Source organism: Cajanus cajan, chromosome 4, assembly GCF_000230855.2.
Source record: "Cajanus cajan strain Asha chromosome 4, NIPB_CcT2T_4, whole genome shotgun sequence".
Lineage (NCBI taxonomy): Eukaryota > Viridiplantae > Streptophyta > Magnoliopsida > Fabales > Fabaceae > Cajanus > Cajanus cajan.
In genome coordinates this window covers 602,833-627,321 of record NC_138520.1, presented here as the reverse complement: position 1 = coordinate 627,321, position 24,489 = coordinate 602,833, and the positions used below count along the sequence as shown (strand labels likewise).

Sequence of the window (24,489 nt, the reverse complement as noted above, 5' to 3'; positions counted from 1 at the left end):
CAAAAAGAATCACAAAAGAGATCGGCTCCACCGGTCTGTTGAAGACTCACCACAAGACTCCCACCTATCCCTGCTTTGCTCCCATACATAGTATGATCATTGCAGTCCAAACATCATGGAAACAACAAAAGGGTAAGCTAGTGTAATTAAAAATCAACATACAAATATATATCAATATGATAAACAACCGCTACGGCTATCAGCACACCTGTACAGCTTATACCACTCACCACACGCAACAATGTCAGCACCGCAATGCGGCAATATCAGCACTGCTTAGCAGCAATAACAACACCACTCAAGTGGCTATAACAGCACCGCAAAGCGGCAACAACATCACTGACTTAGTGGCTATAACAGCACCACATATGTGGCTAATAATAGCACCAACTTAGCGACTATAATATCACACCACTCAGCACAACACAACACAACACAGCAATTCAACACACTTATTTTCACAATTCAGCCCAACCCTCTATAGTTCCACTATACTATAAAGTTTTACATTTTAATTCATCGACTTCAGCTCAACAATACATCCCTAATACAGCCTCACATCATTTTCTCAGCACTATCACCTAGTCATCACAGCATATTCATCAAATACCACTTAGTTCAGCATATAACAACATTGATTAACAATCTCAGCACAATTCAACAGCCAACATCATATATCTCAATATCTCTTTACATGCCCGGCGCACTCGAGGTCGCGCCCAGCGCAACTCAACCCGAGAGCACCAGGGGCCATCGCGCCCAGCGCAAGAGTACTCGCGCCCGGCGAGACTCAACCCGAGAGTCCAAGGCTCTCACGCGCCTGGCGCAATTCTAATTGCGCCCAGCACCTGCTAGGCAGAGACTCTAAGGAGTCTCGTGCGCTCAGCGAGGCCTAACCCGCGCCAGCGTGGGGAAGGCAGAGACCTACCAAGGTCTCGCGCCTGGCGCAATTCGCATTGCGCCCAGCGCTCTCTTGACAGAGACTCCCAAGGAGCCTCCGCGTCCAGCGAGTCCAAACGTGCGCCTAGCGCAGCACCATAGTACCCAAAACGTGTCACCATTGATATCGCGCCCGGCGCGGCCCAAGTCACGCCCGGGGCGGGCCAACCAGAGACTCCCATTTGCAAGCTCGCCCGACGCACACAGCTTTGCGCCCAGCGGGCTTGCCTAAACAGAGTCCCCTGGTGGTCACGCGCCCGGCGCGAAGAACAGCGTCCAACGCGAATTCATCAGTAACTCTCCCCAAGTTCGAAAATTTTCCAAATCCTGCAAAACTTAACAGCAAAACCACATGCAATCCAGCCAAAAGTTCCCTTTCTCATCAAATATCAATAAAAATGCCTCATTTTCAACATGCAAACACAATCCATTAAAAACCCCAAAAATTTCTTCAACCCCGAAATTCCCTAAAAACCCCATTTTCACCAAATCAGCCAAGAACCATCACTCATCCGCAATCACAATGAGTTCCAAGACTCATTTCAGCCAAAAACACATCAAAACTAACTTCCCTTACCTCGGCACGAAGAAATCCGAGCTTCCGGGAAGAGACAAGCTAGAACGGGGAATAACGGAGAAGAGCTTAGAACAACGGCGAAAGCTTGAGTTGGCACGGAGGAGAAGAAGAAATATTTGAATCCTTACTCAGGAGCAGCACCTATGGTTTTCCAAGTGCAAGAGTGAGGAGAGTGAGGAAAGAAAATAAGAGAGAATTGGAGTGGAAAGTGGTTCAACCAAGTGAGTGAGAGTAAAAATGGTTAAGGGGGTAAAAATGGAAATGTAAAATGGGTAGGGTCTCACATCTCTCATGTCGAGCAAGAATTGTGGCATCGAGTGTGAGTCAAGTAGAGACTTTGCCTAAAATGAGGTCGGGAGTGGATTTTTGCCATGTTAGGCATGAAAGCAATAAGAATTCTCTACCTCATCCACGTCGGGTGCGTGAAGATTGACGTCAAGTGTGGGCGAGTTAGAGACTCTCTGCCTCATCTCACGTTGGACATGAGAAAAGTGGCATCAAACATGAACTACCTTATAAATATGTGTCTTTTGTGTTGTTAAAAGTTGAATATGTATAGGTTTGTTGAATCCATGTTATATGATGATTAAGTTGTGTTCTATATCATATTTTGATGCATGGTATGTTGAATCATTATACCTTGGTGTAGTATATTGTATGAGTTGATTAAATGATTGGAAGTTGTGTTGAGAATGCTTTGACGATTGACCTAGGACTAGAGGAGAAATTGTGTTTTTAAATTTGCATACCCCATTGTGGGGATATTATGTTGTGGTAATTCGAGAGTCCAATTTGTTGAAAATATTTCTTGAGAAGTTGATCCTTGAAATGGATAATTGTGTCTCCTCTAGAACCTTAGTTGATGCGGTATGTGGACCAAGTCAAGGCATACTGGTTATAAGCAACCATTGTTGATCCGTATATGGGTAAAGTTGAGGCATACATGTATAAAGTGACCAAATTAGAGTATGGTACAAGGTCAAGGGCTAGAATCCTTAACTAAGTTCTAAAAGGGCATAGTATTTGGAGGGTAGTGGGCAAACTAATTCTATAAGTGGCTTAGTTATACTAGTTAATATTGTGGTAGGTTCACACCCAAGTTGTTCTACTTAGATAAAAATATTAGACTTTCTAGTTTAAGTGACAAAATCTAAGAAATTATGTTGTGTTGTAAATTTTATCCAAATTGATTGTTGATCTAATTAGATTGAAAAGAGGATTGTTGGTTCGATAAGTTTACGTCATTTAAACTGCTCAACTATGTTGTAAGAGATCTCTTAATTGAAAAATATGACAATACATATAATTGTTGTGTTGTGCATATGATGTGTTGACTAAGTTGAATTGTTCATATGTTATGTTGTTGCATTGAGGTGTTGTTATGTTGTTCAAGTTAAAGAACATGTTGTATTGTGTTGAAAAGTTGTAAGTTGATATTGTGTTGAATTAAGTTGAGTTGTTTATGTTGATAGATATAATTGTTTTTTTACTTCTATACTAATCTTGTTGATTTCTTTGCATTCTAGCTTATCATTGCATGTTTCCACATGATTGGACTATGATGATCATACTTGATATGAGAGCAGAGTAGTTGTTAGTTGTTATTTGACTGATAACCTAGATTTTTATATTACATTTTTTGGATTACAATATATGCTCATGTACTTGTATGGTATTTCAGTTGTTCATACAAATTTTGTGTGTATATATATATATATATATATATATATATATATATATATATATATATATATATATATATATATATATATATATATAAATATGAGGAGGGTTATAATAACACTGGTATAAACTTTTACTAAGTATTACACTATTTAATAACTTTATATTAATTGTAAATTTTGTAAATTCAACCGTTGGATTGAAAGTTCAGATCACTTTATATGTGTATATCAAATTTTGTTAAAATTGAACAATAACTCGAAGGTAATAAAAGTGTTCATATTTTAGTATATTTTGAAATGAATATATTTCATCACTTTTGTTTTAGAAAAATGAAATATCAAATCATCTTGGATTAATATAAAATTTTGTATATATAATCTAAGAGTAAAAAATTTTCAATCTAATGGTTGAATTTACAAAATTCATATTTAATATAAAGTTATTAAGTGGTGTAATACTTAGTAAAAGTTCACTGATGTTATTATAACTCCCTCTCTCTCTCTCTCTCTCTCTCTCTATATATATATATATATATATATATATATATATATATATATATATATATATATATATATATATATATCATTACCTGTATATCCAAAAACTATTGTATATTAATCTTAGTAGAAATATGCATGTTTTTCCATTACTAGTTGTGAACGTAAGAACATGACGGATTGTTACAAAGTGAATCTTAAAAACATTATAATTAAAAATAATAATATATTATATAATAGTATAATTGTACGATATATACACAAATAATATTATAATGAAAAGTTTAACTTAGTTTTTTAAACATGATGTTTAAGTTGTAGTAAATCTTCTTAGAACTGAATCTTATTCTCACAAATAATATTTTTTTTATAACAATGTAATAATGATGTACTAATTGACGGAGAATGGGTAAAGTCAAACTAAACTTTAAATATATAGATTTGATTTATTCTATAAAATTAAAAATTTAAGTCCAATCTATTATTTATTAATGATTTTTTTAATAGCTTGACCAAACTTGTTTAAAAATTTGATCTGACCTATTAATTTATTTAAAAGCCTATTTTACTTAACAATGTTAAATAAACTAATAAATTTAATTTAAAATAAACTACTAATTTTTTAAAATATACGTCTAACTTTTTTTTTAGTTTGTGTGATAAAAAATAGTTTACTCTATTATTATTAAAATTTATAAAATAAAATAAAAATTTAAAAACTAATGTAAGTGGAACAATTCATGCACACATGTACACTAATATACACCTACACAAGTGTGATTTATATAAATTTTTTTTTTAAAATATTTCTTATATCTCATGTAGAATATTTTAAATGACCAACTATTAAAATGCGAGAAAAAACTATGTAAACATGCAACCACTATTTTTTCTATTTTCTATTTATTGATTTCATATAAAAAAGAAATATAAAATATTTAATTGTAGTCGATTATACTAAAAGTTTACTTGTTTACTTTTTAATAAAGTAATAAGCATATTACTTTTTATTATATATAAATAAATTGATTTATCAAATTATTTTATAAACTTAAATTTAACCTTTTTAAATAAATAGATTTTATAAAAGTCTAAATATAACATCTTTAATTAAATAGATCAAGATAAATCTTATTTTAAACTAGTTGATTGGTGTCTATTTAAAAGTTTGATTTATTCTTATCCCAATAATAATACAATAATTTAACATTTATAATACTTCTGGGCCAAAAGACTAATAATTGTTTTGGCCATAACATACTAATTTATCACTAACAATTGTTCTTTTATTTATGGAGGCCCATAGACCATAAGTGGTGCAGAAGTACTATTTTACTTTTTTCCTTCTGAAGGAAATGCTGGGTCAGTTTCCAAATCTATTAGGCATGAACCAAAATACAAAAACTCAAAAAGATATAAGCATAGCCAGAAAAAAAAGGTATTGGTTGTTCAACTGTTTTTACCTTGTATATTATGAACGGAACGTTTTCATATAAGATTTAAAACACTTTATTTAAATATTAATTTAAAAAGTCACAGGTAAAACTATTTGTTTAGAGTTTCACCTTAAAAGAAACAGAAAAAAGATAAATATTGTGAAGTTTCGGGGAAAAGAAGATATAAAGAATCTAGATTTGCTTTAAAGAAAAGTAATTTGTTTTATGATAAGAGAGAGAAAGTGGCATGGGTATATTATGCAGGTAAAGAAAAAAAAGGAACATGTAGTGGGCTAGTGTGAGGGTGTTGTAGTCAATGTTCCACGAGAAGCACTCAAAAGCACATAAACTCTTTCTCTGTTTTGGAGTTAGGCATGGAAAAGGGACCCGTCGAGTCGACCCCATCATATAAGAACAAGATGTGTCACCAAAGCATGCATGGGATCGAGATGGGTCCTTTCCTCGCAGACAGACACTTTCAAAATTCACATGACTTACGTGTGTCGGACTCCAATATCAATCCTATTCCTGACATGATCACACTAACCAACTCTCTCTTTTTCATTTTTCAACCCTCCCCGATTCTATTTTCACTTTCGTATCTTGTACTTTTCTAATTTCTACTGTCATCTAAACTGTTGTTTTGCAATTTAATCTTCCAACAACCAACAAAAATAAATCAAGGGAAAATGTTGACTAACTTTTACGATGTTGTCTATTAATTAATGGCAAGAGAAACATCAATACTGTCACACGTCAGAGAGTTCGCACATAATGCAAAAAATCTGGTTTTACTAGGTTCGAAGTTGCCTCGAACTAGATAAAATTCAGGCTTAGTAGGCGTGTTTTAAGTAGAAAAAGGGTTACCCTTTGAAATTGGTGTCCAATATATACTTAATATTCTAACTTACTTTTTACACAAAACTCTTCCTATTAAAATCTACACAAACTACCTATTTATAAATATGTTATATTTAAACCCGTGTTTTTATATAAAATTGATAAAAATGCTCTTAGTATAAATTTTTTCTTATTGTACACCTCCTATCCCTCCACAATTTGTTACATAACACAAAAATAACTTTAACTAAATCCTCTGTCATTGTTAATATTTGAGATTATTAAACTTTTAGTGACAAAAGTTTTAAGAAAACAAAAAATAGCATAAAATAAATTATCATTTCAAAGTAAAAAAAATATTTTAAATTTATTAAAAATTAAAAATTCTAATAAAAATTACAATCATATAAATTATTAATAAGATGGAATAAAAATAATATTAAAAATGATTTTTAATAATGAAATACTGAAAAATAAATCATATTGTATTGTTTTAATTATTAATACCTCATATGACTAAGTTTTTACTAGTATTTTTACCACAATATTTTTTTACATAGTCTTTGTTATTGATAATTTTGTTATTAGTATTTTTATTTTATTAATTCTAATGGTATCTTAAAATTATACTGTTTAAATACTAATAATTCCAAAGCTTTACTGTTTTAGAGATATTTAATTGTAATTATATAAAATAGAGAGGAGTTTGTATAATATTTAAGAAAAAATGGAGTTTATGTAATCAGTTTCATTTAAAAATAAAAGTTTTAGATTTAAGTGTGTCTCTCTATACAATTAGAAGAGTTTTGTGGAAATTTTAGAAATAAAGAATTGTGTAAAAAATACAAAAAAAAAAAAAAAAGTTCAGAGTAATTTACTCAAATCAACAGTAGATCTGTTAACCGACTAGAATTGTTAATTGTTATATATATTCAATGAATTTGTCTTGACCTCTTTTAATCCTCTCTTCTCTGTCGTTAATTAAGCTGCCAGCTAATATCGAAAACTAGCCCTGCTAATGCACATCTCTAGTGACACTAAAACCAAAAGCATAAGCATGCAAATGCAGGCAATGGCTATAAACTAGTCCTGTGCACCTGCTATTTTGTTATTACTTGTGTAGTTATATATTATAAACTCATGTTGCGTATTGAAAAGAATGCAGCTTCGATAAAGTCTACATTTTATTGAAGATTGCGTACTATCTAGTGATTCAACATAATATTTATGAGTGATGCTGCTAAAAAAATATCAGCATAGAGTCATATAGCTCTATCTTATTTAGAGAAGGCATTTACATCACATCGATCGAACTCAACATTATTATATTGGTTTCTTATTATTTATCTAAAGATGGGGAAACATTAGCATTATGTACGCAGATCGGTAGATGTTTGACTAACAATTATAAAACGTACAAATGGAATTATCTAATATCTCTGTCAATGTATATACAAACAAAAGGAACATACAGAGGCCATTGTAGTGAACCAAAGATCACGCAACTTGTTTGTCACTCCCACGGCAACGTTTCAGCCAAAGCATGTACGGACGAGACGAATTCACCAACTTACCTTCAATTATGCACTGTGGCGGTGGTCCTCATATTATCAAAAGCATTAACTAGCCTCTACTTTAACCACATATATACATATTATATAATGAAATCCTACCAAAAGTAGATGGTTCTTTTCAACTCAAATTGGTAGTGGAGTAGGACAGGGTTTTGATATAGTATCAGCATAACTTGGTGAGGTGAGCAGGTTCGGTGCTTAATTAGTGCCCATAAAACTCCAATTACATATGCATCACCGTTTATGAAAGGATAGCGTTACCTTTTAATTACATATGCATGGAAAATTAATGCTAACGTACAATTCTTAGCTGCCTAGCACATACATACATATTAATAAAATAGAGTATACCTTAAGATCATTAGCTTTGAACGTGATAACTGTTCAAGACAGAAATTTAATATCACTCAAGATTGAAAACCCAATTGAATTTACGCAAGGTATGGACTAAGGGTGGCTCAGAAGTTGGTACAAGCGAGTAAATTAATTGGACTGTGACATTGCGCAGACTCTGAATTCACTTTCACAATGTAACAGTATCTGGGTGTAGATGGAATAATCACATCCTATCCACTAAAGATTTTACTTGGCTAAAAATCAAGCATCAAAGTTTCTTGAGCGTGGAAAATCAAAGTCCAAAAGTGAGCAATTATGACGTTGAAGGACTTGATTTCTCTGACCGTTTCTTTTAAGTCCACTAGCTAGGGACACGTAACTTGGGGGGGTGGAGTAAGGTCCATGTCGCTTTGCTTTGGCCTAGGATGAAAACCACGAAAACAAAATGACAAGTAGTTGAGAAGTTGCTATAAAGACTTTTTTGGTTGAAATTCGAGAAATGGGGTATGCGTAATGGAACATCCCCGTCTTTATTAATAATTAGTTTAAATAAAGCAAAGGGCATTTTGGAGGAGAGAAAGAGAAAGATGGGTCAGAGTCTTCCTTTGAGAAGAGTGATGATAATAGCGGGTCAATGCGGGGTGGTGCATAGTGCATAGTAATATAGGTTGGTTTCACTTTCAGATGCACATATGGTTGCGGTTGCGCAAGAGCCGCCCAAGAGAGTGACGAGTTCATGGGGTCAAAGTGGGTGGCTTTCACGTGGGTCCATCACCACTCAACACCTCACCACATTAATTTCAGATATGCTCAACCCACACATCGCTGTTTCTGCTTTCCCCATCCAAAACAATTTTAATGTTGAGAAAATCAATCAAATAAAATATACTAGTCAGTGCTCATTCATGACTTTTCTCAAACGCCTAGGGAAATCAAACATGTTTTTTTATTTATTTAAATTTCTTTGCTATGTGAGGTGTTGGCTGACGTCAACATAAACTTGTACTATAATGTTTCCGTGATTTGGGATTCCACTCGTAAGCGTCCAAAGCGGGGTGGCTCATGCTCTTGCCTTCCTGTAATTGCATGTGCACTTCCAAAAAGATAGGTTCAACATAAGGTACAAAGTTCAACAGAGATCAAACTCCATTATATATGCTCTAATTTTTTTACCCATTATATAAGCTCTCTCTATAATAAATTCCTTTCGGTTACAATAGCTAAAAACTCTGGTTGGCCCCCACTCCCCAAACAAATTAAGGTTATTAAGTGTACTTTTTGGCTTTTGGCTTTTGGTGGATGAGAAGGTTTTTACTTTATACACGCTATCAACTACTCGGGAAGCAACTTGTAACAAAGGTTTAAAATGCTTCAAAACCACATCATCTTGTATAAAATTATGCATAAATGATTAGATGAGAGTTTGAGAACAAGATGAAGATTGTTTGCTCCAATCGAACTTATTTGTAGAAAATGAAATATGACTTACAAGCTAGGTAGTTATATATATATGGTGGCCAACAACTCTGCTTGGTATATAAATATTAGGACAAATTTCACTTTCCAATTCAGATGACATTTTTTTAAATTACATCATCTTATCTTTCATTTAAAAAAAAAAAAAAAGAGATTAACACATGCAAAGTTAGTGTTTATTTATTTATTTATTTTTGCATTTTATCAATATTGATTGAATGTGTGTCACATTAAGGTTTTTGTGTTTTTTTTCACCAATTGATATACCACACTAGTAATCTAAAATAGATCACTTGAGATAGAAAAGAAAACCTCATCAAACAGACACACATACACTACTTTTTTTAATATCATATTTAAACTCACACTTTGATCATTTTAAACAAATATCATCAAACTAAGAAGAAGAAAAAAAGTAGCTGGCAAGACACACGTAAAGGTAAACTATTTTAACTTCTCAAGTTGAAATCGTAGTTTTTTTTTTTTTTTATGCTAATAAAAGCTGATGAATGATGAGGCATATCGTTAACGAATACTTACATATAATTTTTTTTATGAAGATACTTACATTATATGCTAAAGTTAATTTTGATACATTATCAATATTTTTTTATATTATCATTTATTTAAACGGATATATATGATCATTTAATGGGTTTAATTATTAATTAGGTAGATGTTAAATGCAATATTGTTATATTCTCCTGTAAAATGGTTTTATGTGTCCTCTTATTACTACACAAAATAATAATAAATAAAGTAAATATTTTTAATGTTTTAAAAATATAAAATATTTAAAACTTTCTGTTTAACAAATGTCAACACTTAATTTCTTTCGGACAATGAAAAATAAATCACAAAAAAATTCATAAAAATACAAAATGAAAAATAAAAAAAAAGGTAAAAAAAAAAGAAAAGAAAAGAGATGTGTAAGTATTATAATCCAAGTAAATAACTTAGAAAGGAAAAAAAAAGGGAAAATTTTTAAAAAAATTATGTTGGAGATCATAAGTTTAGGATGTCATATTGAATCGTAGTTATCTATTTGAAGTATTTTTTTGCATTGTTGTAAAGTTTAGTAAAATATTTGCCGTTATTTTATTGAGCATGTGAATATTAGCTTGAAAATAGCTAATTATTTGATAATGATAGAAAAATATCTTTTTGGTGTTCAACATCATAAAAAAAAATGTCATGTTTTTAGTTGTATGTCAAATTGAGATATTCTTGGCACCATTAGAAAGTTCTATGAAAAATCTTTAATTCGTACTTATACCCCAAAAGCAAAAATTAATTTTCATCTTAATGAAAATCAACTTCAAAGTATATATATATATATATATATATATATATATATATATATATATATATATATATCATTTGATCATGAAAAATACTCAAAATATAAGTATATAAATTGTCAGTTTATACTAAAAATTATTACCTTCTATGTGTTTTTTAAAAGTTCAAAAAATATGTACATCATATTATTATATATTAGAAAATACTCAAAATATAAGTATATAAATTGTCAGTTTATACTAAAAATTATTACCTTCTATGTGTTTTTTAAAAGTTCAAAAAATATGTACATCATATTATTATATATTATATTCACCAAAATGTTAGACATCAATAAATAACAATAAATAATCATCATGTTTTAATTTGTTGACCACGTTACAAATATTTGATTTTAATATTATATGATGGTGATATATATATATATATATATATATATATATATATATATATATATATATATTTATTTATTTATTTATTTGTGAATTTTAGTCATTTTTTTTAAAAATATATAAAAAGTAATATTTTTTAGTATAGATATACAATTTGTATACCTGTATTTCACCTTCTTTATTCCTCTTTTTCACTATCACATAAAAATTTCACATAATAAGTTCAGGTTTACCTCCTTTTCTTATATAAGGGAATACCCTACACTAACAAAAAGAAGAAGAAAAAAACCTACAAAGTAAAATATTATTATTAAAATAAAATGGGACTAATATAAAACTTTCTTCCTATGGTAATATTTTTTCCCATCGACGCCTAACAAATAGAAAACATTAGATGAATAGTAATAATAATTTTTCTATCTCTAGAGCTTCTAATAGAGAAGTTGGGTCATTTTGTAAATGAAGGTGTCCACAATAAATTGTCGAGGTTAGTTTGTAATCTTTTTTTATATATATTTTATCATTTATTTCTTTTGCATCTTTTTTAATTAAAAAATTGTTATGTTTTTCAAAATCAAAATATTTAATATAATAAAATGTACTTATTTGTAGAAGAATGGGCTCAACATTATCAATTTTAAAATATAATAATAATAATAATTCTTTTTTAAAATAAAAATAAAAAAATAAAACAAAATATGCTTAATAATATTTTTAAAACAAATAAATAAGATAAAAAAAACGTATTCTTGTTTTTTATGGTAAGGACATATATAATTTTAAAATTATATTCATTTTAGTACATTTTATTGTCTTATGAACGTTGCAAGATGGTGCTAACACTTTTTCTATAGCTAATCGATCCTTAGAATTTGGTTCAAGTATGATTTTAGATTTTTTTTAGATTTATATTAATAAAATATGGTGACAATTCCTCTGTTTTAGTTTATCTTTTTTCGTTCTATGATTTCCTTAGTTATAGCAACAAATAAAATAATTAATAAAAATATTAAAGGAGATCTTAAAATTATTATGTTAGATGGAGAATATTAACCAAGACAATATAAATATTTAATGAAAGTAAAGTACTTAATACAATATATATTAAATGTAACATTGTCTCATGAATTATTTATTTAAATTTATTTTTTAAAATGAATTATGATCATGAGTTGTTTTGGTGTTTTAAAATTTTAAGGATTAAAGAATTTTATGAATTTAGTTGTTTGAAGTTGTTTTGTATTGGGATTAAAGTTGACCAAGTTTGAGAGAAAATATATAAGGTTTTTTGAGAATTTGAACTACAAAAGTTTATTTCTCGGAATTCTTAGAAAGAGATTCTAAATCCTTTATTTCTTCTAACTTCGTAAAAGTGCTCTGATTCTTTAGTAGCTAAGTTGAGATTTAAAGTTAGGGAGTTAAGAATCAAAGGTTGAGGATGTCATATGGCAAGGGCTCAAGAAGTCTGGTTCTTCATAATTCTTCTTTCCTTTTCCTTATTTTTGGAAGATTTGAGGTAAGGAAAACTTGTAGTTTAACCTTCTTATGATAAATTATTATGTTGAACTTGTTAGATCAAAATACGATCTTGGACCTCTTAGAATATGAGTTTTAATGATAACAAATTTAGATGTTTTTCAAAGAAAAAAATTTCAAAACATATTATAAGACGAATCAATATCGAAGATTATTTTTGATGACATGTAGTTTCTCAAATGAAATACTTTGTCTGTAAAACAAATACATTTAATATATATCATTTATTATGTTTGATAATCAAATCACATTTGTCTATGATATTTCTTAACAAATCAAAAAGAATAAAAAGTTTCTTCAATACTTACACCTCAAATTAACGAAAACATGTTTTGCATTAGAAAAAGGATTAACAAATCCCTCAAAACATGCAAAATCTCATAAAAAGTCATTCTTGACTGGCACATGCAACAATTCCATACATTTGGTATCATAAAGGTGATATGTAGCCTCTTTGATCAAGTAATAAGTGACAATTTGATAAAAACATATTTAATATTTACAATTAATGCACCAACGAACACCTATTCTTACAAGGAAAGAAGACGATGACAGATGAAACAAGCTTGTGAGAGATGCTCAAGAATTGAAACAATCATCTTTATGAAATACCTATATAAAGAATTTTGATGATTCAAAAAAAAATAATAACTGTTAAAAAAAGTATATTCATTATTTTTATAAAAAGTTTTGTACTTAATTAGTTGTATCATGTCTTAATAATAAGATGAAACAAGTGATTTTCTAGCTTTAACTTTGTGTTATTGCTTGAAGCTTGAAGAGACTTGATTGTAAAGAATACGTGTTTATTGAAACTTTGATAAGCTTTGTTGTGAAAGAATACTTGGTTATTGAAGCCTAGATTAGTTTCGTTGTTCAAAGAATACTTGGTAGTTACTTGAAGAGTTAAGTCAAATAATATTTGAGTTGAGTCAGAAGTGACTTGTAAAAGAATATTTGTGTCTTTGTGGAGTTGTGTTATACTATGTTGTTTATGATTGATGAATCATGTTGTATGATGTTGAAATGAAGTAATGTTGAGTTGTTTAAGTTGAATTGGATAATATTCCAAATGTTGTATAGTCATTTACGATTACCAAGCTTTTATTTGTGTATGCTCACGTAGAGCATCCATGTGGGTCGCTAAAGCAAGCTTGTTCAATCCTTCCAAAGGTGGTCTTTCACTTGACTTGCTCGAAGCACTCATTTGGTTGCTCTAAGAAAATTTCACTTGCTTTGGGCGAGTACTCTACTCGCTTAAGCAAGCTAGTTTCATCTCCTAGTTATGGCCTTTGTCCTAGCTTGCTCAAAGTAAGATGTTGGGCGCTTTGAGAAAATTTGGCCCACTCAAGGCTTGTCCAATTGATCTTAAAGTGATGGTTTATTTTCAAACTTGTAGCTTCTAAGATATATTTAATAATTACTTAAATAAAATAAGAATTGTATGACTATGTTGTTAAACTGTATTGTTGAGTTGAATTTTGTTGTGAGACGCATGATGCATATTGTTGAATTGTGTTGATAAGTTGTGTTGTGAACTTAGGATTATAGAAGAGGTGTTATTTTGAAAGTTGAAATATCTCATGTGTTATGGTGCTCCGAGAGTCCAAAATGTTGTAAAATCATTCTTGAGAATGTTGTCTCTTGAAGTGGAGTGTTGAGTCTCTTCTAAATCCTTTGTTGATATAGTATAGGGTGTGACACCCTCTACCCCACATACATAATACACAAAAAATATAAAGTACATTCTAGAGTAAATAAAACTTTCTTAAAAATAAGGTTTCAAAATACATAGATAGAGAGTTCACATTCATATCCAATACAGAAATGATGACAAAATAAAACATCAATCTTTCCTAATAACAGTAATGAAACTCCAATGCTAAACCTAACTAAGCCCCGATGTCACATATCCTATCAGAGCATGCCCAACTGAAGCCTAAGCCTCATCACCAACATCCTCATGTTGATGATCACATGCAACACAATTTAAACACAGACAAATAACAACAAAGGAGTGAGAAACATCTCACTCAGGTTCAAGTGCAGAAATAAAGGTTAGATAACACACACACAACAAACATAAGTCACAAGTACAAATCACATGTAAACATTATGCATACAAAATCAATATCACTTGCACACTCATTTATTATGGAATGATGTCATGGACTCGACTCATAAATGCATGCATGTGGCGCCATACGGAAGTTTCACTTTTTTCATCACTGGTGACCCAAGGTACACCTAAAATAAGTCATTTCATGACATTGCCTATTACATCACTGGTATGCAGCCTAAGCTGCACACCTGGCATAAGTCATTTCATCACATTGCCTGTTACATCACTGGTATGCGGCCTAAGCAACACACCTGACATAAGTCATTTCATCACATTGCCTGTTACATCACTGGTATGCAGCCTAAGCAATATACCTGGCATAAGTATATATGCATATGATGCATGTCTCACATTCACAATTACATTGACTCAATACTTCACATTTCATTTCACATTTCACATCTCATCACATTTCATGTCACATTATGTCACAATGTCTTATTATAATCATATGTTCACCTTTCACATTCTCACATCATATTCCCATAGTCTCATACAGAAACTTCTCATCATCATATACATCAAAATGATACATAAATCATATTCCTAATTTTACCTCATAGGGTTTCCCAAATGAACCCACATAGCACTCTAATTCATATCAAAACTTATATGATTTTGAAATCAAATACATATTCATACATCACATCCAATAAGGAACACAATGAAAGAATCAGAAACCAAAACAGAAAACATTCCTATTTTGCTTGTTTCTCATAGGGTTTCCCGTAGGAAAACATAGAGCACTCTAATTCATATCAAAACATGATCATTCTCAAAATCAATCACATATTTACACATCACATTCAACAAGAAGCCCAACAGAACAATCAGAAGTCAAAATAGAAAACGTTCATATTTTGCCTGTTCCTAGAAACATGCATCAGGCAAGGGATTGGAGGTCAATCCTACTACCCAACAATTATTCCCGCACCCTGAGCGAGGTTTCTCACTCCCCCTTACCTGGATAAGCAGAAGACAAAGCTAGAGCGAAATCTGGTTGATCTCCTTCTCTTGGTTCACCTTGGTCTCTAGAAAGTGTGTCCAGAAACAGTGCACATGTGCTCTATTTATAGATTTCCGGAGAGGCCAGAACGGCCTGTTTCGAATCCAGAACGGCCCGTTCTGGATCCTTGAATATGTAAACTTGGCACCTGGAACGGCCCGTTCTAAAACTAGAACGGGCTGTTCTGGCATCTGGAACAGCCCGTTCTAAAACTAGAACGGCCCGTTCTGGGTCTGCGTGTTAGCGCACAACGACCATATTTGGAACGGCCCGTTCTAAAACCAGAACGGCCCGTTCTCAACTAGGGTTACAAGCCTTTTGGGTGGTTTGGAACGCCCCGTTCCAGTTTGAGAACGACCCGTTCTGAGCTACTAAATCACGCTTGTTTTAGTAGTCTGGAAGGCCCGTTCCAATTTTGGAACGGCCCGTCCTGGGCTACTAAGTCACACTTAAAATTACTAAATTACCCTTATCAAAAGCATGAAAACTAGGGTGTTACATAGGGTCAAGTCAGGCAATACTATTAATGTTGTGACCTATCGAGTAAGGTATGAACTTGATGTGTAAAATTCTAAACTACTTACTAGAAGGGTGTTTGGTATCGCAAGCATAATTAACAGGTTATACCCATATGCGACTTAGTTAATGCATGTCAATGTCCTGACGGACCCACACCCAAGTTATACTATACCTGGCAACTATTATTATACTTTCCTAGTGTAAATGGTGAAATCGATAAATAATATTGTGTTGGAAATAGATTGATATCCAACTTTGTTGTTGACCTAGCAAGCCACAAAGGTTATGTTGTATTGGTTCGGTAGAGTTAAGCCACTTAGATTACTTACTTGTGTTGTAAGAGATCTATTGGTTGAAATGTGTGGTGACACATAAAGTTGTTGTGTTATTAAGATATTATGTTGAAAAGTTGTTGTGTTGTAAGGTTGTTGCATTGTTAAGCTATTATGTTATATGTTGATAATTTGTATAGTGTGGTATTGTGTTTTGTCAAGGTGTTGTGTTGCTAAGTTGTTATGTTGTTATGTTGTTGTGTTGGTATGTTGATGAGTTGTAGAATATGTTATCAACTTGTTAAGTTGAAATGTTGAGTTGTAAAGAAGTTAATCAAGTGAATGATTATTTGTGTTGTTCTAGGTTGTTAAGTCAAGTATGAAGATGATGTTGTGTTTATTGGTGTAAAGTTGTCTATATAGTTAGCAAATAACTTCTATATTATATGTTGTTTTCTTTGCATACAAACTTACCCTTACTTTTCCATGTTATTAGACTATGACGATCATATCATTATAGAAATAGGTTAAGATTAGATCGAGGATGAGCGAGATGTTGTGCCATGCTAGTGATGGCTTATTTTGGTCGCAACTGTTCAGATAGTTAGGGACAACTTGGGATATATATATATATATATATATATATATATATAAGACTTGTTATAATCCCAATAAGGGACTTTATTTTTATTTTTTAATGTAACTAGAAACTCTTTTAATTTTTTTGCTCTTATTCATTATTGTTGCATGTATATCTAAGAATTGTTACATGGGAATTCTAAGTTAGTACATATTTATATTTTTCGCTACTTAATTGCTGAGTAGTAGTAAGAATAGAGATCTGTCGGATCATTACATTAAATATTATTTATTTATTTATTTATTTATTTATAAATAAATATTTAAGTGATTAATATTTCTTTTTAATTGAATTAAAATATTATCATATTAAAGTGAGTATTGTTAACACTGAACCCTAAACCCTATAGGTTTATGAGCAAGAGATCTCATTGTAGGTCCAAATAGTAGAGGATTATTGAGTACAATCTTGAAAAAATACAATAGTTTGAGTAAAATATTTTTTCAACTTTTAAAGGGTCTTACTATAAGTCCAAATAATGGAGGGGCATTGAGTCGAAAAAACACAGGCTATGTGAGTGTAATTTACTCTAACAATAATTGATTATACTAATAGTAAGTTATTGAACTAATCTAATTTTTACAACTTTTTCACACATACTTATTGATTAAAACTCATTGAAAACAACAAAAATATTGAGAGATTCATTAAACATAGTATAAAACTACCAAACTTTATAATTTTTAATAAATTTCAACCACTTAAAAAATATGTTCAAAATAATGTATTAAATAGTGTTATATGAGGGTTTATGAATAGGAGTACTATGAACCTAAACTAGTCTAACCTAACTCAACAATTTGCTTCAAGATATTGGAGCATTTGTGTGAAATCTAACACATCAAATAAACTTTAAATTTAAATTTCATTGTGTCTTTGATTTATTTCATTAGTAGGATATAAATTTTAGTTTACGCACTTAAGAGTCTATAGTTTTTTTTTAAAACAACTTAAGAGTATAAAGTAAGTCTATTTTATATGATGAAAAAAATTAACCCATATAATATTACTTTAATATTTTTATTTGTATATGTATATGTTTTATTTTCTAAGATTAAACTTTTAAGTACACAAATTTACAGAATTATGAAGAATAAATTGAATGAAAGAATCTTTGTGTGTGAAACTCAAACTCTTATATGTGGCTGAGTTTTTAAGATGATCATTGCAAATTCTTGATTAGTATTCATTAACTTGCTTCATCTTGCTTAATTTCTTGTAGAATTAGGTGTTCGTTGATGCAATAATGTTTGCATTAAGTGTTTTACTAAATAGTCACTTTTAATCTGATTAAAGATGTTACTTATAACTTTTTTAGTACAAAAGGAAAGAAGTTGTTGTTTGTGCTAGTCAAAAATGACTTTTAATTAACTGACTTTATATACTTTGAGATATTTGTTTATCTTTTTTTTAACAAAAAAAATAAATCATCATTTCTTTATATGTTATAAACGTCAAAGAAACTTTATTCTTTGGATCCATCAACGAATAACATTAAAACATATGATAAAAACATTAGTGTGATATTTAAGTATTTATCTTATATAAACAAAATATTTAGTTTAAAAAGTTATTATGCATTTTTTACTTTTAGTATCATCTCCTATGATTACTGTTTTTTAAGATCATTTTATGCTTTTACAAAAACATTCATGTTGATTAGCATTAAAACATAATCTTTAAGAGATTCTAAATCGTTCTTTGATCTAATGCAAACACATTTAAGTTTTTTAAAAATGTAACAGTTTCAAATTAATATTAAATAGAGGAAGTTAAACCAAGATATACCAGTGAGGTAAGTATAAATATAAATATTAAATAAAAAATATAGTATTTATTACTTTAAAAATATAAAATTGTTTAAAAGTTATTCTTTTATTGTATTAAATGTAGTACTTATTTTCTTTTCTATTAATTGCTTTAGGGAAAGTCATGAAAAAATATTTAATACAATATATATTAAATATTTTTATTTATTTAATAAATAATTTAATATTTATGTTTTAATGATTATTTTTAAATGAATGAAATATTTAATACACAGTTTATTAAATATTTAAGTATTTAATACTTATTTTTAAAATGTATTAAATATTTAAGTATTTAATACTTATATTTAATTGAATAAAAATATTTAATATATATTTTATTAAGTATTTTCATCGATTTCTATAAAGAAGTTAATAAAGAAAGTCAAGTTAAATTCATTATTTGATGTGATATCATATTTAAAAAAAATTATGGGCATTTTTTTATTTTGTAGTTTTTCTATTAATTATGTACAAGAGAACAATTCTCATTTCAAAAGTGTAAAAACTTTAAAATTGGATCATATAATATATATGATTGATCAATGTTATAAGTTATTTGTGTGATAAATCTACTTTATGTTTTTATATTTTATTTTAAATTATAAAATAAAATTAAAATTAAAATTAAGTAATAAAATACGTAGTTAATAATTTGATAATTTAAGTAGTTAATCGATAGTTAACTTGTTTGAATGGTAAGAATAGAAATAAATTTCAATGTTATTTTTTATTATTTAAATATTTAAAAATATTTTCTTTAAAAAAAAAAAGTAAAGATGAACGATAGTTATAAACTAATATATGTTCTTAATATATACTTGTAAGAATAGAAATAAATTTCAATGCTATTTTTTATTATTTAAATATTTAAAAATATTTTTAAAAAAAAAAGTAAAGATGAACGATAGTTATAAACTAATATATGTTCTTTATATATAAGTATATATTAGAGGTCACAAAAACACTTCAAAAATTGTTATGGTGTTTATTTTAGCATCTCATTCAAATAAAATTTAACAAATTATACCATAATTTTTATTTTTCAAAAAAAAAAAATCTCACTTGTTACATTTCTATCTTTTTATTATGATAAATAAAAATTATAAGTAAAAATTTATAATTTTTTTATATTATAAAATTATATAGTTTTATTCCCGTGTCTTAAAAATAATGCTATTTTGAGTTTAGTTTTTTTTTATTAATAAGAAAAAAATTATGACCATAAAAATTAAGCCCAAGCCTTCATATATCTTTTACTAACTCCTATATTGAATATTTAAAAATTTTAAACATATACTTTTGTTGAATGCACCATATTTCATGATTAAAATTCATGAACCAAATTTCTCAAGAAAATAATGTATCATTTAAAGTATAATTTATTAAAAGTTTAGGGTTTATATTTATTAAAAGTTTAGAAAATAATTTATTAAAGAATTGAGATTTAATTCTTATGTATGATTATATTATTGACCTTTATAATAATTGTATTAAAAATTAAATGTTATTAATTTAGATTTTTGACAAAAAATAAATCATCAATGATAAATATTTCATACAAATAATATGATTATAAATAATACAAAAATATGGTTATAAAAAATGGCTTAGTTGTACATTTTGTTATTCAAATTTTTTAATTTGAAAAACTTTCCCCATCCAACTTTTAAAATTGTATATTTTGTTGTCAAATTTTTAAAATTTTACATATTTTATCACTTAATTAATTGATTATTATATATCGCTAGTTATTATTGATGTGCATGATTTGTTCATCACTAACATATCATGTTTATTATTAACTCTAATTGTCAATATAATATATGGATGATGACATTACATAATGTGTCAATAAGATGATCAATGTGATACATCAACATTTAATGATTAATAAATAATGTTAAACAATCAACTTGTAAAGTGATAAAATATACAAAATTTTAAATGTGTGATAACAAAATATCTTGTTTGAAAAGTGTGGTGACAAAATTCATGATATCATGAAATACAAATAACACAAAATGCAATTAAGAAAAAAATACTAAAAAATTATTTGATTAATTAACTATATAAAATTATTCAATTATCAACTAATAAAAACAATTAAACTTAAATTAAAATAATAATATAGGAAGATAAAAACTTGTTTTATTCATGAATTAAAAAATATAATTAACTTATCTGTATTTATTAACAACGGTGTTGAACGATCTAAAATTTATCATACAAATAAAACACCTTCAATTGTTTCAGCTAATTCTTTGTAGTTTGTTAAGAGTTACATTTTTCTTGAGTTTTTTTTTTTTTTTACTGAATTTTCTTTTGAGTTATTCAATTTATTTTTAATTATTGATACCTGATAGTTTTAATATTTAGTTATAATTGACTTTGTTATTTTTTTTTCTGGCATTTAAATATGTTGACCAATATTTGTTTTCTGATCTCTGTTTGAAAATCATTTGGATTTTTTCCTTTTACTAGATATATCATGATGTTGTGTTGTTGTGAACATAAATATATCTGGAAATTTGTATCTGTTATTCTCCAGCAAAATTCATATGGAAAGAAATATTCTTACTTACATAATCTCTATATTTTGAGAAAGATTAGTCCTGTGACTATCATTAATTATTGCACATTAAAATTTTATTAATATTTTTAGAAAAGAGATTATTGACTAATACAATCATGTCAATTAAGAAGTTCACACATTTATTAATTAATGTACTTCTATTTTTATAAGATTTTGTCTAAAACAATTTGGTAATATATATAAAAACTGTCATCCTATATTATACAGAAAATATCATTTACATCTAATATCATAGTTTATTTTTTTGAAGAATTAAATCATAGTTTTTTTTACACCAGAACTAATATCATAGTTATCATATATGATTTGTTATACATTTTATACATATAATTTATACTATAATAAAAAATAGCTATATAAGTGTTATCTCATTATTTAATATAATATAATATTTTGTTCAATTCTTAATAAACTTAGCAAAACCGGGATTGGTAACTTCTAATTCTAAAGCCCAATAATATTCTATTTCTTTTATCTCAAATTGACTTATGTTTAAGATTTTCTCGAAGTGATTAAAGAAAAATAATTAATTATTGAAATAATTTTATCAACCTATTCTTAACTTGTTTCTTAATTCCAATGAATATACAAAATTCTATATATTAAACATAAATAGTTATTTTGCATAAAAATATTTTTAAGAATTTTTTATTAAAATATTTATAGAGGTTTTTTAACATCTTATTTAATTCAAATTATTTTATTAAAAAATTAATTCAAATTATTATTTATTACATTTATTTATGATTTAAAACAACATTCAACATCTATTTATATATTAAACATGAATAACTATCTTACATCAGAATATTCTCATAGACTATTATTTAATTGAAGCATTTTTAAGAACTCTTTTAATTTTTATCTAATTCAATTCTCTATTTATCATATTTATTTATGAATTAAATTTTAATATTTTAAAATAAATTATTAATAATTAAAAATAATTTTATGTAATAATATAAATTATTTATTTTAAATATAAATATAATTTATATATTTTTAAATATTTATTTTCATAAATTATTATAAATTTTAATTATACACATTAAATATTTAATTCATAAAATATAAATGCTAAAATATTATTTATTAAGTATTTAAAGATAATAATATTTATTAGTATACAAAATTAAATAAAATTTTTTAAAAACTAAAAATATTAGTCAATATAATTAATTGGAATGGTAAAAGAAAATGTTAGAAATATAGAAAAACGACAAAAAAAGATAAGAAGGTGAGGGTTCAGTTTTGGCCGGTAAATCCTTTCCTTTACTTTACAAAGGATGAAACTGCTGAAAAATCTGACAGTTTGATTTTCACTCTTAAATGGAAACTGACTTTTTCACCTTCACATGTTTTTCTATGTCAGTTTCTCTCACTTCAATTCTTATATTCAAATCCAAACAAACGCCTCTGACCCGATAGTTCAGTCACAAAATCTGCATGTGGTGCGTCGTTGCTTACCGCGTCCCACACTCTTCTTTCTTTAATGCTTAGACGATAAATTGAGAAAAAAGAGGAAGAAAGTTATAAAAGATGAGAGAGAAAGCATGCAGTATCCTAGGCTCCCTTTTGTTTCTTTTTCAGTTACTATTTCCATTCATTCAAAATCTATCCATTCATTTATTTCCACATCTTTTTTAATGCTTTCACTTTATATTCATATATATATATATATATATATATATATATAAATGTCCTTCCACTGCCACACACACAGACAACTCTTATGCCTCTTCCTCCAAATCGCTCCATCCACTCCACTCCTCTTATCATTTTAAACATTGTGCAAGCGAAGCAAATAGGTTCGGTTGCTTATTCATTTTTTTGATCTGGATATCTGGATATGGCCATCGAAGCACAGTTGTATCCCAACAACTCCCGTTTCCCATTTAGTGGATCAAAGAATTTAATGATAAACAATATTCAGTCATGTTTGAATTCTCAAGTGTATAGTCCGAAGCATCATCAACATCTACACCATGCCAGGCAGATGAATCCAAACATGTCTCTTGTTGATCCGTCTTTCCCTAATTCGAATGGCCAGCAGAACGTGAACCCCTTCAATAACTATACTTACAACCCTCAAACTTTAGCCTCATATCCTCAAGGCTTCTCTGTTGACTTTGATGAACAGAGGGAGATTGATCACTATATCAGATCACAGGTTGGTTTCACAATTAATTGATCATCTTTACTTTATTATATTTCTCCACAAAAATATCACTTTGCATCTTTTGTTAATGAAACCAGTTTTTGTTTTCTGATTGTGCAGAATGAAAAGTTGAGAATTTTGTTGGAGGAACAAAGAAAACAGCAGGTGGAAGAGTTATTGAGGAAGGTGGAATTGAACGCTCGTTATTTAATGAGGCAGAAAGATGAAGAAATAGCGCAAGCAACAAAGAAAACGTCTGAATTGAATGAATTTTTGAGGAAGTTGGAGGTAGAGAACCAATCATGGCGAAGGGTGGCTCAGGAAAACGAGGCTATGGTGATGTCTCTTCATAATAGCTTAGAACAGATGAAAGAGAGAGCAGTGTATGGGGTGACAACAGAAGATGCAGAGTCGTGTTGCGATGACAACATGGGAATCACGGCAAAGGAAGAAGGAACAGGGGAAAACAGAGTGTGTCCTGGTGGGGCAGTAGAGGTTGAACAAATTAGGAAAAGGACAATGAATTGCAAATGTTGTAATTCTCAGAAATCGTGTTTTATGTTTCTTCCTTGCAGGCACCTTTGTTCGTGTAAAACTTGTGAGTCTTTTCTCCAAGTTTGTCCTGTTTGTAATGTGCCCAAAAAGTCCAGCATAGAAACTTTAATCCTATAGTCTTAATGTTTTATATTTTCATTTAGATAATTTTATAGAAAAATGTTTATTTTATTAAGAATTTGTACCTTTTTTTAATATAAAAACATATACCTTTTTCATCTA

General features: G+C 28.7%; 1 protein-coding gene across 1 annotated transcript; it reads left to right on the top strand.

Annotated features, from left to right (window-relative positions):
* Window positions 1-22,985: 22,985 nt before the first annotated feature.
* Window positions 22,986-24,489, top strand: LOC109810245 (putative BOI-related E3 ubiquitin-protein ligase 3). The gene is made up of 2 exons (XM_020373665.3): window positions 22,986-23,724; window positions 23,833-24,489. The coding sequence occupies exons 1-2, from the start codon at window positions 23,404-23,406 to the stop codon at window positions 24,382-24,384; spliced, it is 873 nt and encodes a 290-aa protein (XP_020229254.1). The 5' UTR covers window positions 22,986-23,403; the 3' UTR covers window positions 24,385-24,489.